The following is a 15678-nucleotide window of genomic DNA, read 5'->3' on the forward strand; positions in this document are numbered from 1 at the left end:
TAAGGATTTTCTTATCCCAGGAATAGATTACCTTAGCCGTATTTGGTACAATTTTTTGGAATTTTGGGTCCTCAATGATCTTCAACTTTGTACTTGTTTTGTTGTATAACTGTTCTGATCTGAGCGTCACAGATGAGTCTTATGTAGACGAAACGCGCGTCTTGTGTACTAAATTATAATCCTGGTACCTTTGATAACAATTTACATCACTGGGTCGATGCCACTGCTGGTGGACGTTTCGTCCCCGAGGGTATCACCAGGCCAGTAGTCCGCACTTCGGTGTTGACATGAATATCCATTATATGGTCATTTGTTTAAAAAATTCCTGTTACAAAACTTTGAATTTTACGAAAAACTAAGGATTTTCTTATATCAGGAATAGATTACCTTAGCCGTATTCGGCACAACTTTGTGGAATTTTGGGTCCTCAATGCTCTTCAACTTTGTACTTGTTTGGCTTTATAACTGTTTTGAACTGAGGGTCACTATGAGTCTTATGTAGACGAAACGCGCGTCTGGCGTACTAAATTTTAATCCTGGTACCTTTGATAACCATTTAAATTAAATTGAGGTAAACAAAACGAAAAAAAAGGTGGTAACTTCGGGAAATGGAAAATAAATCACTCATTGTCCGTCCTGTTAAAAATAAAAATCTAGTTATCAGTTGTGTTTAGTCATTTTTCTAACCAAGAAAAGGAAAACGACACCAATATTGGTGGTCATCGGTGACGCATATTTTACGTTACTGTCAAGTAAATTCTGGAATTAACCAATTGGATGTAAAAACTCTCTTTTATAGCCAATAGTATAGTATAATTTATACTTGAGAAATCTAAAACGTTTAGCACACTATCAAATTCTTCAAAGTCATAATCTTGTTCTTTCTCCTGCAGATATTCCCGGAGTATATTTGCACACTTTCTGTTTGCCTTCAGAGTATTATCGGCATTCACATTTAATCTTTTGGCATCAATTTCTTGATTTGTTGTGCTTGCAAATCGTTACGAACATCTCGTCGACGCCATGTTTACTATACAAAGGGACGTAACTCCACTACTAACCGTGTAGTGAAATAAGCCCCGCCTCTAATCTAATATGGAATATACACTTAAGATAAATGACATTATCAAAATAATTTTACGACTTAGTACGATTATCTTGTTTATCCTTTGAAAAGCTCTTTGAAGCATACATAAAATTCATGAAAGATACATAGCTTATCATTTTGTTTAAACAAAAATGCATTAAATTAGAAGCGAAACTATATTATAAAATCCCCAAAGTTGTGTCAATATGACTCATATAAACAGTAAATAGAAACATCATTGTTACAGTAACATTTGCTGTTAACACAGAAGTGCTGACAACATGTTTGCAATGCTCTAGGAGACGAAATAGCAACGTTCACCCTGGGGTATCAAAGATATCAAGATTATAATTTGATAGCTTATAAAAACGTCGTAGAGCTGTCAAAACCGAAAAGGTAATAGCTTTGTATGAGAAAATGTCAATCAAACAATATCCTTTTCATCATACCAGTGCCGAAATACTGGCTACTGGAATCTGTGACTATAAGTACACTTGCAGAGGTATCGGCTTTATTAGAGTATTATAATTCACTGTACCAATTTCAATGCATCAAATGCGCATTTCCCCAAGAATAGCAGAGGCATCCACCCGTACTAATACAAAATCATTTGATAAACAAATACTAACTCAATTGTTGGTTTTTAGGCTAGTAAGATAAAGAAACGTTTTATGTTATTATATTATTATAGGTGTTGTTAGTGAAGCCAATTCACAGAAATCAAGAATACAAAGCAATACATGAAGCGATGGAATCAAATTTAGTTTTTTGATGCAATACCCGATGTAAACCGGGAACAGATTCTTTATCAAGATGCAAATTAATTAAATGATTTTTTAAATATGTAGTTTTAGCTTTAGTATGTCAACACGTTATACGGTATGGGGTGCTATAATTGGTCAAACATTTATGTGGACTATACTGTTCGGAACCAATCAGGCAATGGTACAAAGAACGCTGACATGTCCTACACTTAAAAACTCACAAAGGTAAGGAAACTTTTATGTGACGTCGAATTTGTGGTACGAAGATTGTATTGTATTTACAAAAAAAAACTTATTCCATTCGGACTAATATACACCTTCGTGTGAAAATCTATTTCGTTTATTAAACTTTTATGTAATGATGCCATGCATTAATTAATGTCAAATTGGTATGAAAGTCCAATAATCTGTCGGTCAGATGGACAAATACCCTTTACAATCATTATATATACAAAATAAAGTTACATACTACTTGTCGTATCTGAGTCACTGATCTCTTCACGGATACACCTGTTATATATCTGCGGTGAATGTATAAATACAGTCACCTCTGGTTTTGATAGGTACTTTGAATTCAATGTTTCGTGTAGTTTACCACGCTCTTTCCACGTTATATAAATAACCCTTGCAATAACTCCGTGAAGGGTCGCTTGTTGGCGGCATGTTAGTTTGTAAACATTCTGACCCTATATAAGATGCAATATTTGTCACTGTCAGTCCAAATGTCCCATCATTCATCCCAGATTTTTTTTGTGTTCCTCTATATCCATGAAATATTTGCAAAATTACTTTAATCACAAGCAAGCAGTATTCAATCACAGAGAAATGTTTACGTTGATTACTGAACAATAGTAGAAGTTCTTGGTCATATGAACCTAGGGACTATTCTTTATTCCATTTTTTTTGTCCTATAATTAAAGAACCTTAGCGCGTTCACATACCCCCACGTCCCCACATTGTCACTGGAGGAATAAAATAACTGTTAGAAAAAAAAACGAATCATAATTGTCTACATAGTTTGTCCCTATGATCTACAAAATTTCATGAAATTCTGTTTGGTTTCAGAGGAGTTGCAATGACAAACTGTTGCAGTAGTATATATCGAAACAAATAAGTTCAAAGGGGAGTAACTCATAGAAAAAAATTAATTATAATTACCTGTCGAGATGCACATCTGCATAGTATTTCCTTAATATGGAAAAAGATTTCATGACATGTTATTGTATGGTTTCAGAGGAGTTGCGATGACAAACTGTTACAGTCATGTTATTGTATGGTTTCAGAGGAGTTGCGATGACAAACTGTTACAGTAGTATATTGAAGCATATAAGTTAAAAGGGCGTAACTCCTAGAAAAAAAAAATGAATCGTAATTTCCTGTCGATACGCACATCTACATAGTATGTCCTTATTATCTAAAAGAGGGACGAAATTTACCAGAGGGTCAGTCAAACTCATAAATGGAAAACAAACTGACAACGCTCTAAAAAGGTTTCATGAAATTCTGTTCTGTTGTCTGGTTTGAGAGGATTTGCGATGACAAGAAACAGGACTGACGGACGGGTCAAAAACATTATACGTAGGGTAAAATTACTATAACTGAAGAAATCTGAAAATAAAAAGCCTATGCAGTATTTTTGCAGGCGTTGGACTATGAATACAAGTATCACCTTTCAACTTTTAGAATTCAACACATTTATAATTTAACGTCATAAACGTAAAACCACTATTCTGACTCTCATTCGGAAACAAAAAATATATTTTTAAACTGCAATTTCTAAAAAACATGCAAAATTCGGTATAACTATCATAAGCTGCGTACTCCCAAAGCAATATTCATTAGCAGAGGATCTTCATGGAAATAGAAGGTCATTAAGTGTGGTATGTTATAGTAGATGTGTTTCCTCGGTTTTAGTTGTAACCCGGATTTATTTTCTCTGAATCGATTTATTACTCTTTTGATTAGCGGCGTACTACTCTTTCCTTTATTAACCTAGTGCTAGAAAATACAAATAACAAATATAAAGCGTTTCAAAAAGCAACATTGTGAGACAGTACCTTAACCTAACCAGTTTACTTTGTTGACAATATACCGTTTTTTTTTTGCCTATATAATAACTTAATACGATATTGTTTTATTAGAATTCTTATTTCAACTGCTAAGACTTTGCAATCAATATTTATTACAGGGCTTTGTGGATAAGTGTACCTGGACTAATGATGATACTAGTGGTAGGAGGATTGAATGGTCTGGTAGTCTTTGCTTACTATCATACCTGTGACCCTCTGTCATCAGGAACTATTAAAGCGGGTGACCAGGTTTGATATTATTGAAGCCTTAATAAAAAAGAAAAAAAAAATCAATTTTTGAAGCAGTACAATATATCACTTAAATTAACTGTAATCCACTGTTAAGTGATATGTCATATAGTGCCTTCAAGGTAATCACTGTATGGTTGATATTTGAAAAAAAAGTACTTTATTGTTTTCTTGTTTTGGGATTTATAACGTTTCATATATCAATCGTAAAATGGAACGGGTTCAAGATGAGAAAATATCTTTTACGGCCAGATTGTCAGATTTTTCATCTCAGATTAAGCTTGCACAAGTCACCAGCAATTGTATATGTTATTAAAAGTTACACTAGATTTCAGTGTTTTTAGTCCCCTGACTGACATACGATAGACATTCGAAATCATTCAAAACTCTTAAGGAAAATCGATGTTTAAGTTACCGTTATATCAGTCTGATTGGACAGAAGGACAAAACAAACTAAATCCTGGAAATTATTGCGTGCGTTTATTGTTGCGATTTTTTAAAAAAGAAGAAAAGTGCAAGATTAATTATTGGTATTTCAGGAAAATCATCATGTACATATATATGTATCAGATATCAGAATGCGAGTTTTCAATATTGCAATACTCAAACATTCGTATTATTCGCATTCATAAAAAAACCTGAATTTACCGTTGTTACAGTAAACGAACATTTTTATTCAAAATGATCAACAAGAAACTGGTTTATTCCATAATTGTTTTATATAATTTAAGTTATTACCATTGTTTGTAATGGACATAATGGGAATTTATCCTGGAGTATGTGGTATTTTTATTGCTGCTGTCTTTAGTGGTGCACTAAGGTACGTGTCTACTAGTGAGAATAAGAGAATGCTGCAATTATTTATAATAATAAATAAAGTGAAGGATATAACAAAATTGTCCAATTCTATCGTTTGATTTCGAAATATAAACAAACTAAAACTGTTTAATGAACCAACATCAGAACAAGTACCTACAAATATGAACAATTTAGATAAAAGTCTCGATTTTAGAAAAAAACCGAACTTTTTTAACCGGGTTTGACGAAATCCAGAAACCAGCTCCGTTTTTGATTACACCATGCAAATGTTTTCATTCGAGCGGCACTGACGAGTTTATTGCTGACTTTATGCGCGTCTGGCTTCGTAATCATATGCCTGGTATCGTTGATAAGTTTTTATATCATAAAGAAGACTGTTTATCAGGCGTTGAATACACTAGTAATTTTGGGCCCTTTATAGCTTGTTGTTCGCTGTGAGCCAAGGCTCCGTGTTGAAGGCCGTACATTGAACTATAATGGTTTTCATTTATAAATTGTTATTTGGATGGAGAGTTGTCTCATTGGCACTCGTATCACATCTTCCTATATCCATTTAATAGAAAATAAACGAAGTCGTCTCTTATGTCGTAAATGTATGGGTAAATTTGGTCATTTCTACAAATCTAGTAATCAAATTTTAGCTGTAATAACATGTTTAACATACATTCATTCGGCACTTCTTTAAAAAATAGAAGTAGATTTGTATTATGGTATTTTTGTCCAGTTATATTATTCTTCAGAAATATGTATCATACAAGAATATACCAATTTTTATTTCAGCACTGTGTCGTCTGGTCTGAACGCAATGTCTGCGGCACTTCTACAGGATATCATTAAGCCATTTGTATCATCAACTCTAACAGACAAAAGAGCAGCAATCATTTCAAAATTCATAGGTGATTAAATACAAAAAATAAAAGTGGACATTCTTTTAGGCTTGACATCTACGTTTAATTGAAATTAGAGGGATGATCAGCCATCTGCATACAATTGGCCTTTGTGAAGTTTTCTTAACCTATCAAACAATATCCTTCAGGTTTCATATGACATTTAAATGTCAAATATTACATTATATTTGTATTTTGTCTTGCATCATCTATAAGGTGTACTATGCACAATAAAAATACATGTTCATTTTTCCTTAAAATTTTATTCTGCGTATTTCAAATCAATGTTCACATAAATGCTTTGGTATTTTAAGCTTACATTACACACTAAATGTCATACATTATACTGAACATAGATTTGAAGCAACATAACAATTTTATACAAACCTTTTCGATACGTATACGTCGATCTGATCCACAAAAGTGAATAATGCAAATGCTCTGGTAGTAGGAAGATTTAAGGAACACCATGAAACATTTGTAGGATTTTATGTACGATCGATGTAAAAAAAATTGAAAAAACAGAAAGCACGTAAAACATGCCAGTAGTTTTTATTGTGCAAAAATGAATTTCATTCAATTATTACATTCTTTCTTGTACACCGTTCCGCACATTTAGTTAATTTTGATATATGAAGTGTATTCATAAACCTTTTTAATGGATACAATATTAAATGAAAAGTAATTCCTTTTATATTTTTAAGGACACATCTTATACATTTCAGTACTGGTTCTCGGGATTGTATGTTTGTTCTTTGTATACTTAGCATCAGCCATGGGAGGCGTTGTCAAGGTAATGGTTATTAAAAAGGAGTCTTAACTCTAAGTTAAAAAAATAAACAGATTACGGTACTGAACAAAAATTGCGAGTACGTCTTCTAAGACATTTATTGCAGAAAACCCTTAAAAATTAAGTGGTACATTTGATTTTGATTTTTGTACCATAAAAAGTAAAATCACAAAAGTACTGAACTCAGAGGAAAATTCCCTAATCAAATGGCAAAATCAAATGATAAAACGCATCAAACGAATGGACAACATCTGTCATATTCCTGACTTAGTACAGGCATTTTCAAATGTAGAAAATGGTGGATTGAACCTTGTTTTATACTATTTGAATGCAGACATGTAAGATTTATGAATACTTTTATTTAATGCTGAAAAGTAGAAAAACTTCAGTAAAGGAGCTGTATATTTTATTGTTTAATAATTTGATATTTTAATCATATATATTTATAAGTTCCAGTGTGAAAGTGTGTATGGTCAAATTACAATCACGCTTGAAATCTTGAAATCTTGTTGCGACCTACTAGAACCATAATTACCTGCTTGTGTCATAAAATATACATAGGCGATTCATTATTATTCTCATACCAAAGAAGAAGGATACCATAGGTTTGCACTCCATCCGTCGGTCCCGCAAATCGGTTTCCATACGTTTTTTTTTTGTCACGCTTGAAGATATTAATTTGATATTTTGGTTTAACAATAGCAGCTATATATCAAGTTAGACTTTTGTTCGGTTTGGATGATTTTATGAGCAGTGTTTATATGGTCCTCGAAAATAGAATATTAACGCAAATAATCAATTTTCTACCCTTATTTTTTGTAAACTCTATAAGATATTGATTTGATATTTGTTATTTTGTTTTATTGTGCTAGCATTTTGTTCTTGTACAATACATTTTTAACCGGTAGGGGACTATGTATTGCCATGCAATACTTTCAGAATGCTTGTTGTTTAAGTCGTTTAAGTTTTCGTTTATTTTGTTGCCCAGTAGTCAGCACTTCTGTGTTACTTGAGTTATCATTGATATGTTCATAATAATAAATTAACTGTCATCAAAACTTTGAATTTTTTGAATACTACGGCTTTTCTACCTAAGGAATATATTACCTTAGCTGTATTTGGCAATACTTTAGGAATTTTTGGTCTTCAACTTCGTACTTTTTTGGCCTTTTAAACATTTTTAATCCGAGCTTCACTGATGAGTCTTTTGTAGACAAAATGCGCGTCTGGCGTAAATATCTAACTGTATCTTTGATGAGTTTATTTGTAAGGTTCTGAAAAGTTAAAATTGGCCATACCGCGGCATCAAAACCTAATTTCCACGAAAATAAAATCCACGAAATAAATGTATCCACAGTAAAAACCAAGTATTGATTTATTACTAAATAGAAAGTTGGTAGTAAAAATATTTCTGTCTCGATTAGATTCAGATATCGTCGGAGACCGTTCCTGTTTGTGTGAATTTAATGTTAATTATCGACCTTGTGATACTGATACGCATTTAAATGTATAATTTCAGGCTGCTGTATCCATGTTTGGAATTTTGGGATCGCCTATTTGTGGCGTGATAACCTTAGGAATGATATTCCCATGGTCTAATACTAAGGTATTTCACGTTTTCGTATCTTAGGATATATATTTAAAATTGTCCATCTTTAACAGCTATGTAATGAAAATTGTATTTGATACTATGGCGTCGGTTTTTGAGGACAGCCAGAATAATTAAAAGCAAAGAATATCTCGAGTTTTAATGAAAACACTTGTTACAGTGGTTTCATCAGACCCATTAAATAAAGGCAACAGTAGTATACCGCTGTTCAAAACTCGTAAATCTATGGACAAAAAACAAAATCGGGGTAACAAACTAAAACTGAGGGAAACGCATTAAATATAAGAGGAGAACAACGACACAACATTCAAATGTAACACACACAGCAACGGACTAAGCATTAGACAAAATCCGATGAGAATAACCAATATTACATCAAAACCAAATACATGAATTTGGGATAGAAAAGTACCGTGACACGTCTTATAGTAATGTGAATTCACACTCAAATATAGGAGAAAACAAACGACACAACAGAAACACAACGTAAAAATGTTACACACACAGAAACGAACTATGATATAACAATGGCCTTTTCCTGACTTGGTACAGAACATTTTTAAAGAAAAAAATGGTGGGTTGAACCTGGTTTTGTGGCATGCCAAACCTCGCACTTTAATGGCATTGTTAAATATAACATTAAAGTGACAACATAATAATACAGGACTGCAATACAAATAAATAGGAGAACGTATTAGGCAAAGAAACACATGAATAATAGATAACAAAAGGCATCAGGTTAAAATTCAATACGTCAAAAACGCGCCACGTCCACAGAAGACTTACCAGTGACTCCCAGATATAAAAGTTCGAAACTCACAAAAAGGTACCATTAATATATTTGAGAAAAAAACCTTGACGAAAGTGACTAAGGATATGGTCACATCTTCTTCTTCCGACGGGCACTTGAACCGTTTACAAAGCGGATGTACGATAGGTTGTTCTAGATGTACAACTTCTGATTTACGTATATTCATAATGACGACGTCAATTACGATTGCTCTTGCAAACACAATGCGACACTATCTGCACTGCACGTCAAGAACAATTGCACCATCTCTATGAAAGAGGGACGAAAGATACCAAAGGGACAGTCAAACTCATAAATCGAAAATAAACTAACAACGCCATGGCTAAAATGAAAAAGACACAATAGTGCACATGACACAACATAGAAAACTAAAGAATAAGCAACACGAACCCCACCAAAACCTAGAGGTGATCTCAGGTGCTCCACAAGTGGCACCCGTCGTGTTGCTTATGTTAAAACAAATCCGGTATAGTCTAATTCGGTAGGTCACATTCATGAAAGAGAAGGGGATTGTAGTTACGACGTAAGTAACATATTCGATATCATTTGTGAAACGGTTATTCCATAACGGTCAACCAACTCGTAATGGCGTCCGTAAAACTTACAAAGGGATGATTTCAACTTCACCTTTTGGAACTCTTAGTTAAATAGCTTCCTTTTGAGCAGCAGCCCTTTATCAAGAAAATTATTATAGGAAATGCAAGCACGGGAATATCGTATCAATTGGGAGATATATACCCCGTATGCAGGTGCTGTTGGAATTTTGCTACTTAGAAATGGAAAGTTCACAATTTGAAAGCTGAAATCATCTCTTTTGTCGTAAAGTTTTGTTTTCAACCGACCCTCATTGTCAATTTCTAGATGTAAGTCAAGATATGATGCCGACTTAACTGTATCTGTAGTATTCTTTATCTCTAGTTCGATGGGATAGATTCGTTCCACATAGTCACCAAATTTTGAATTATTTAGTGAAAGAACATCATCTATATAGCGGAAAGTAGAGTTAAAAGATATCGCTAACTTCTTATCTTTCTTTCTAAGAAGTTCCTGTATGAAGTCAGCCTCATAATTATAAAGAAACCAGTAGACAAGAAGAGGGCACAAAAAGGGGTTCATAAATGGCCAATTGCCAGACAACGTTTCCGTCCAAGGTTACGCAATATACCTTCAGTTTTAAGTGGCAGTAAATATTTACCCGAATTTCTGCCCGGACGGCGTATTAACTACCATCTGTGTTGTATTTATTGCTAATCTATTCTCGTCCTTGACAAACATGAAATATTTGCCACTGAATGGAAAGCAACCAACAATCAATCAATCATAAAACGTTTAGTATAAGTATGTCGACGCGTTTCGGGTACACAAGATTCAGAGGTAAATGATTCAAATCTTGAAGAACATAAACACAAATCAAGTGCTACTGCATTGAAAATAAAAAAAAAAAAAATAATTTTGTATTATATAGGCCAATTATCACCAGTAACAGCAGTGATATTAGTTTTTCTGTAATTGAAGACTGTATCTTGATTATGATACGACATTCGTTCTATTGCCAAGTGAGAAAAGTGATATCAAAATTCCAGTTGACGTTTTTTGTCTGTCTAAATCAAAACGAATTGTAGCTATTTGAATTATTTTTCAGGGAGCTTTTGTGGGAACAATTGTAAGCATTGCTATGATGCTGTGGATTGGACTTGGCTCATTTTTATATAAAATATATCCAAAATCTCCTTTGTCTACTGAGGGATGTATGAATTACACATCTGAATTTGGCAATTACTCAAGGACAATGTACAACTTTACAGCATCGGTAGATACACAATACAATTCTACAGCAGCGATAGAGCCGACAAACAACAGGTTTGAGGTTTGGACTGTTTAAACAAATACGAGATTTCATAGGACCTTTTAATTTGATCTTCATACTTAATGTTTATAGAACAATGTAATGCACAAATCCCGATAAATTTCCCTCTGATTGACATGCATATCTATAAAATTGTAAATCACTGACTACATATTTTCTGTTTGATGAATTGTAAATATAAAACCTGGAAAGCACAAGGCTAAAATGAATTACCTCAGAAGTTCTTTTAAGGAGCAAACGAAAACTAAGAGATTTTGATGAAATATCTAATTATGCTTTCAGAATGAAATCAAATATTCAACAACTTTTTTTTTCAGTAACACAATTTTTCCACTGTACGACCTGTCATTTGTTTGGTATAATGTTCTGGGACCGGGAATAGTCATAGTGGTGGGTCTTATTGTCAGTTTTATGACAGGTATGTTAATTACTTGCTTTTCACTTTTTTATTGTTAACTAAATAATTATGTTGATAATGACATCGACGAAATGCGACTACCAAATAAAGGTAACAGTAAAACGCTGTTCAAAAGTCTTAATTCGAAAACACAAATCTGGTAACAAACTAAATCCTAGGAAAACACTTCAAGTAACAAGAGAAAAAGAACAGAACAACAGATAACAGCTGTCATATTTATGACTTGGTTCAGGAAATTTTAAGAAAAAACTATGGGTTGGACCTGGTTTTGTGTCTAGCCATAAATACTCTTTCTTGAATTGAAACTATAGTAACACTATTGCATGCTTCTATTTTTTGTGCTATATTCTCTGCGTGTAAAATGAAATGCAGGTAAAATATTCAAAAAAAAAAAGTTTTTCTAATATTGTGTATGAATAATAAATCTGTCATATGTATATTCCGAGGTAGTAACTATATTTGTCTTTATTGTCAAATTTGTTATGCTGTGGTAACTTTATACACTAATAAAATGGATATTCGTTGTGATTGCTAATAAAACACAAATAACATGTAAAATCTAATAACATGCTGGCTAACTTTTAACTTTTGTTATATACCATCTAACGTTACATCGTATTTTAAGTATCTACAAAGATATGAGAAGATGTGGTATGAATGCCATTGAGACAACTCTCCATTAAATATATGTTTAGATTGGAACGTTTCTTATGAATATTAAACACAGAGTTTATATGACATGAGGGTATTTCTTCATTTACTACTTCAATAAATGATCTGACCTGTTTGTAGAAAGTGTTTCGGCTACAGGATAAGACAATTCAGAGTTCATGAGACTTCTTGAATGATCGAAAATTCGTACCTTTAGTATCATAGATAGTGAGCATGTATATAATTTTCTTTGAAGTAACAAGTTATAGAGACCCATTAATACATATACTAATTATCATTAACACAGGTTATACAGATCCAAAGTCGGTTGATGCACGGTTCATTTGTCCAATATTTGATGTTCTATGTCCATATCTACCCGAAAAGATACTCAAACCTCTACGATTTGGAATAGTACACAAAAACGTAAGGTTTAGTTATATAAATATATTTCAAATTAAAACAAAGATTGCCCTATTAAAATGTTAGGTCTTTACTTTTAACATTTCGATTGTTTTATTTTATTTGCCATTTTGATCCTTTTCATAGCTTTTACTCATGCTTAAAAATCGTCCTCTGACCCATAGTGGTTAATTTCTGTGTAATTTGGTCTTTGTTGTATGTTGACTCATTGACCAAAGAGAGGCGAGAGATACTTAAGGGCTATTCGCATTTATAAGTCAGTAATGATCTGAAAACACCAGGACTAAAAGATGAAAAGCCCAACAGACACACAAAACCACGGATGAACTACTAAGGAACGGCAACGAAATTTGAGCTCCCGAAAAAAGAGGATATTACGTTAAATTTTGGAAGTAATTCTGAATGAAAAGTGGAACAGTCTTCAGTAAAAGGATAATTCGTTAAAATGCAATCTTAGTTGATCAAAAAACAATGCCAACTTAAGAATATTGTGAAAATTGTAAATCAGCGATACCTTTATCTTGACGAGGTCAACGTAGCACCGTCTCCAATAGTAGCCTATTGGTCTGAAGATTGCCTTAAATATATGGCGCCTTAGATACAATTCCTTGATACTTTAATACCGATATATTTTTTGATCAACTGTATGTGAAATAAAATTGAGAATGGAAATGGGGAATGTGTCAAAGAGACAACAACCCGACCATAGAACAGACAACAGTAGTATGTGAAAGACTTTTTGTGAAATAATAATGTCTGAATACAGTTTTGACACCAAACTGCTACGGTTCTGAACAGTTTATTAGAAGTTGTTCGAGGTCTTCAGCATCGATTCGAGAAGTTTGAAAAGAAAATTAAGAAATTAGATGTTATGCAATGCACGGCTAACTCACTTGCCTATAGAGTTAATGATATAATCAACTTCGTTACAGTTCACAGATTCGAGAAAAGAGGTCGCAGAAGTAATGGTCCGATTTTGACAAAATTTAATTCAACTAAGGACAAAGAAATTGTATTGAAAAATGAATTAAATTAAAGGGGACTAATTTCGGAGTACAAGAACAATTTCATAAAGAAATAGAACAAAAAAGAAAACTTTTATACCCAGTGGCAAAACAGGCCAGAAGGGAAAAAAGGAAAGTACTGTTGGTTAGAGATGAGCTGTATATCGATCTTTTCAGACCGAATACTGAAATAGCTGGAAACGAAAAACTACAATACGCAAGTGTCGATAGTATCATGCATCGGCAAAATATACCACAACAATATAGTAACAAAAGATCAACACCAAGTAATGAATCTGAAACATCACACCTCTTAACTAACATGTGTTGTACATAAAAGCAAGTTGTTCAATTCATATGTGAAAAGGGAATATTATTTCGCCAAAATATTACTCTGCTATCAAATTAACAAATTCTGTTATTTTAAAGACAATCCGGTACATTTTTAAATATTTCTATGTAAACCTCAAGTTTCACCATCGTTGTGACACAGGGTTACTTTGTTGTTATTGTTTTTTGTATACCATTGTATTCACAAAGATTATCGGATCAAACTTATTACTCTTAAACACAACAAGACTATAAACAACTATATACAATAATATAAAACTTTGTCCAAAATAGAATTGAGTGCGGATACCTTTTCACCATTTATTTATTGTAGTAAATGGTGCATCAAATGAATGCTAGAAATATTTACATTACTTCAAATAACAATTGCATTGAATAATTTATCGTGTCCTTTTGTAGCTGTAAAAAACAAATCCCAAAAGGTACCCATATATCAAATACAAAGTTAAAATCTTCTACTACCTTCAAGAAATAAAAATAAGAAATTCGAATTGAAATGCATTTCTGAAATAAAAAACAATAAAACAATATCCACATTTATTTTCAAATAATTTTCATAGAATGTAAGGAAAGGATGAGTTGAACTAAATAAATAGGTGGAGACTACCGAAGTGACATGATAAATTCATAAATCGATTACGCTGTAGCGAAATGAAGAGTTGCAGAGCTTGAAATTGTGAAAATAAGGATTACAAGATCAACAGAAGGATTGTAGAACAGTCTTTTGATCTCCTTCACTATTAGTGAAATCATTAGTGTCGAGATACAAGTATCAATCTTTTATAAACAACCCAGCTAGTATATAGACAAAAATACTAGGATTTAGGGCTTTGGTGAACCACTGTTTTAATTTGTGTATGTCTTTTCTTGAATTTTTCATAATTCTTTCAGAAATTTGAAATTCAGCATACATTGTCTACACTGATTAAAGAACCACAAAACATTGTGCTAAATGTAGACGACAAAAATGACGAAAAGGAAGGAGAAACCTTATTACCGGTTAATCTTGGTGAACAAATAAATGATAAAGAGACGGTGATTAACAGGAACACTAATGGAAAACACTACTGAAATGTATACATATATATTATTTATTATATAAAGAAGTGAATATGATATTATATATAACGCTTCTTTCGCTTTGTGAGAATAAACCCATGCTCTAAATCCATTAAAGTTTGTTTGCACATGCGTATATTGACTACTGTAAAATAATGAACTATACATATAATATATTTCATTTACTGAAAACACTTCCAAACTCTTAAATGATGCACATGTTGGCACTTATTCGTTTATTATGACTGTAATGTGTTGTAATTCGAAATTGACATATTTGACCTAGATACAACAACCGTTCATGCTGGCTGTTTAAAACTGCTCCCTCTGATAATTCACATTGCCAACAAAAAAAGGGAGGTTCATGGAAGAGCATACACATCGGTCATAAAAATTTACATTAATTGTTCTAATCAGAATCCAAATAATTGATGCAAGCTATACTTTATTTAATTTATAAAAGCAATGTAATATCTTTGTTGCTATATGGGGCAGAATATAGGAAGATGGAGATAGACTTAACACCTTCAACACAAGGAACTTGCGTAGAATCTTTAAGATATTTTGGCCAACTATGATATCCAACGCAGAACTGCTACAAGAAGCCAACATGTGCAGCATAACCAACACCATTAAGAACAGGAGATGGAGTTGGATAGGTCACATCCTGAGGATGGACCCATGCGTTGGACAGTTCACACCCTGAGGATGGACCCATGGAATGATTGTAGAATCGCCTAGACATGGACACCACCAGGAAATGTAGGAAGACTAATAGAAACTTATAGGCGATTTGTAGATATGGAAAGAACAGAATTTG

General features: G+C 32.9%; 1 protein-coding gene across 1 annotated transcript in view; it reads left to right on the top strand.

The window, feature by feature from the left end:
* The window catches only part of LOC143045413 (sodium-coupled monocarboxylate transporter 1-like), a 54823-nt gene extending 39837 nt beyond the window's left edge, over window positions 1-14986 (top strand). Inside the window, exons 7-16 of the mRNA XM_076217899.1 lie at window positions 1936-2076; window positions 4040-4169; window positions 4901-4989; window positions 5769-5884; window positions 6601-6668; window positions 8185-8271; window positions 10728-10945; window positions 11270-11370; window positions 12329-12447; window positions 14691-14986. Coding sequence (XP_076074014.1) covers window positions 1936-2076; window positions 4040-4169; window positions 4901-4989; window positions 5769-5884; window positions 6601-6668; window positions 8185-8271; window positions 10728-10945; window positions 11270-11370; window positions 12329-12447; window positions 14691-14870 — 1249 coding nt within the window. The 3' untranslated portion in view covers window positions 14871-14986. The remainder of the gene's footprint in view (window positions 1-1935; window positions 2077-4039; window positions 4170-4900; window positions 4990-5768; window positions 5885-6600; window positions 6669-8184; window positions 8272-10727; window positions 10946-11269; window positions 11371-12328; window positions 12448-14690) is intronic.
* The last annotated feature ends 692 nt before the right edge of the window (window positions 14987-15678 follow it).

The sequence above is a fragment of the Mytilus galloprovincialis genome, chromosome 9, assembly GCF_965363235.1.
Source record: "Mytilus galloprovincialis chromosome 9, xbMytGall1.hap1.1, whole genome shotgun sequence".
NCBI classification, from domain to species: Eukaryota; Metazoa; Mollusca; class Bivalvia; order Mytilida; family Mytilidae; genus Mytilus; species Mytilus galloprovincialis.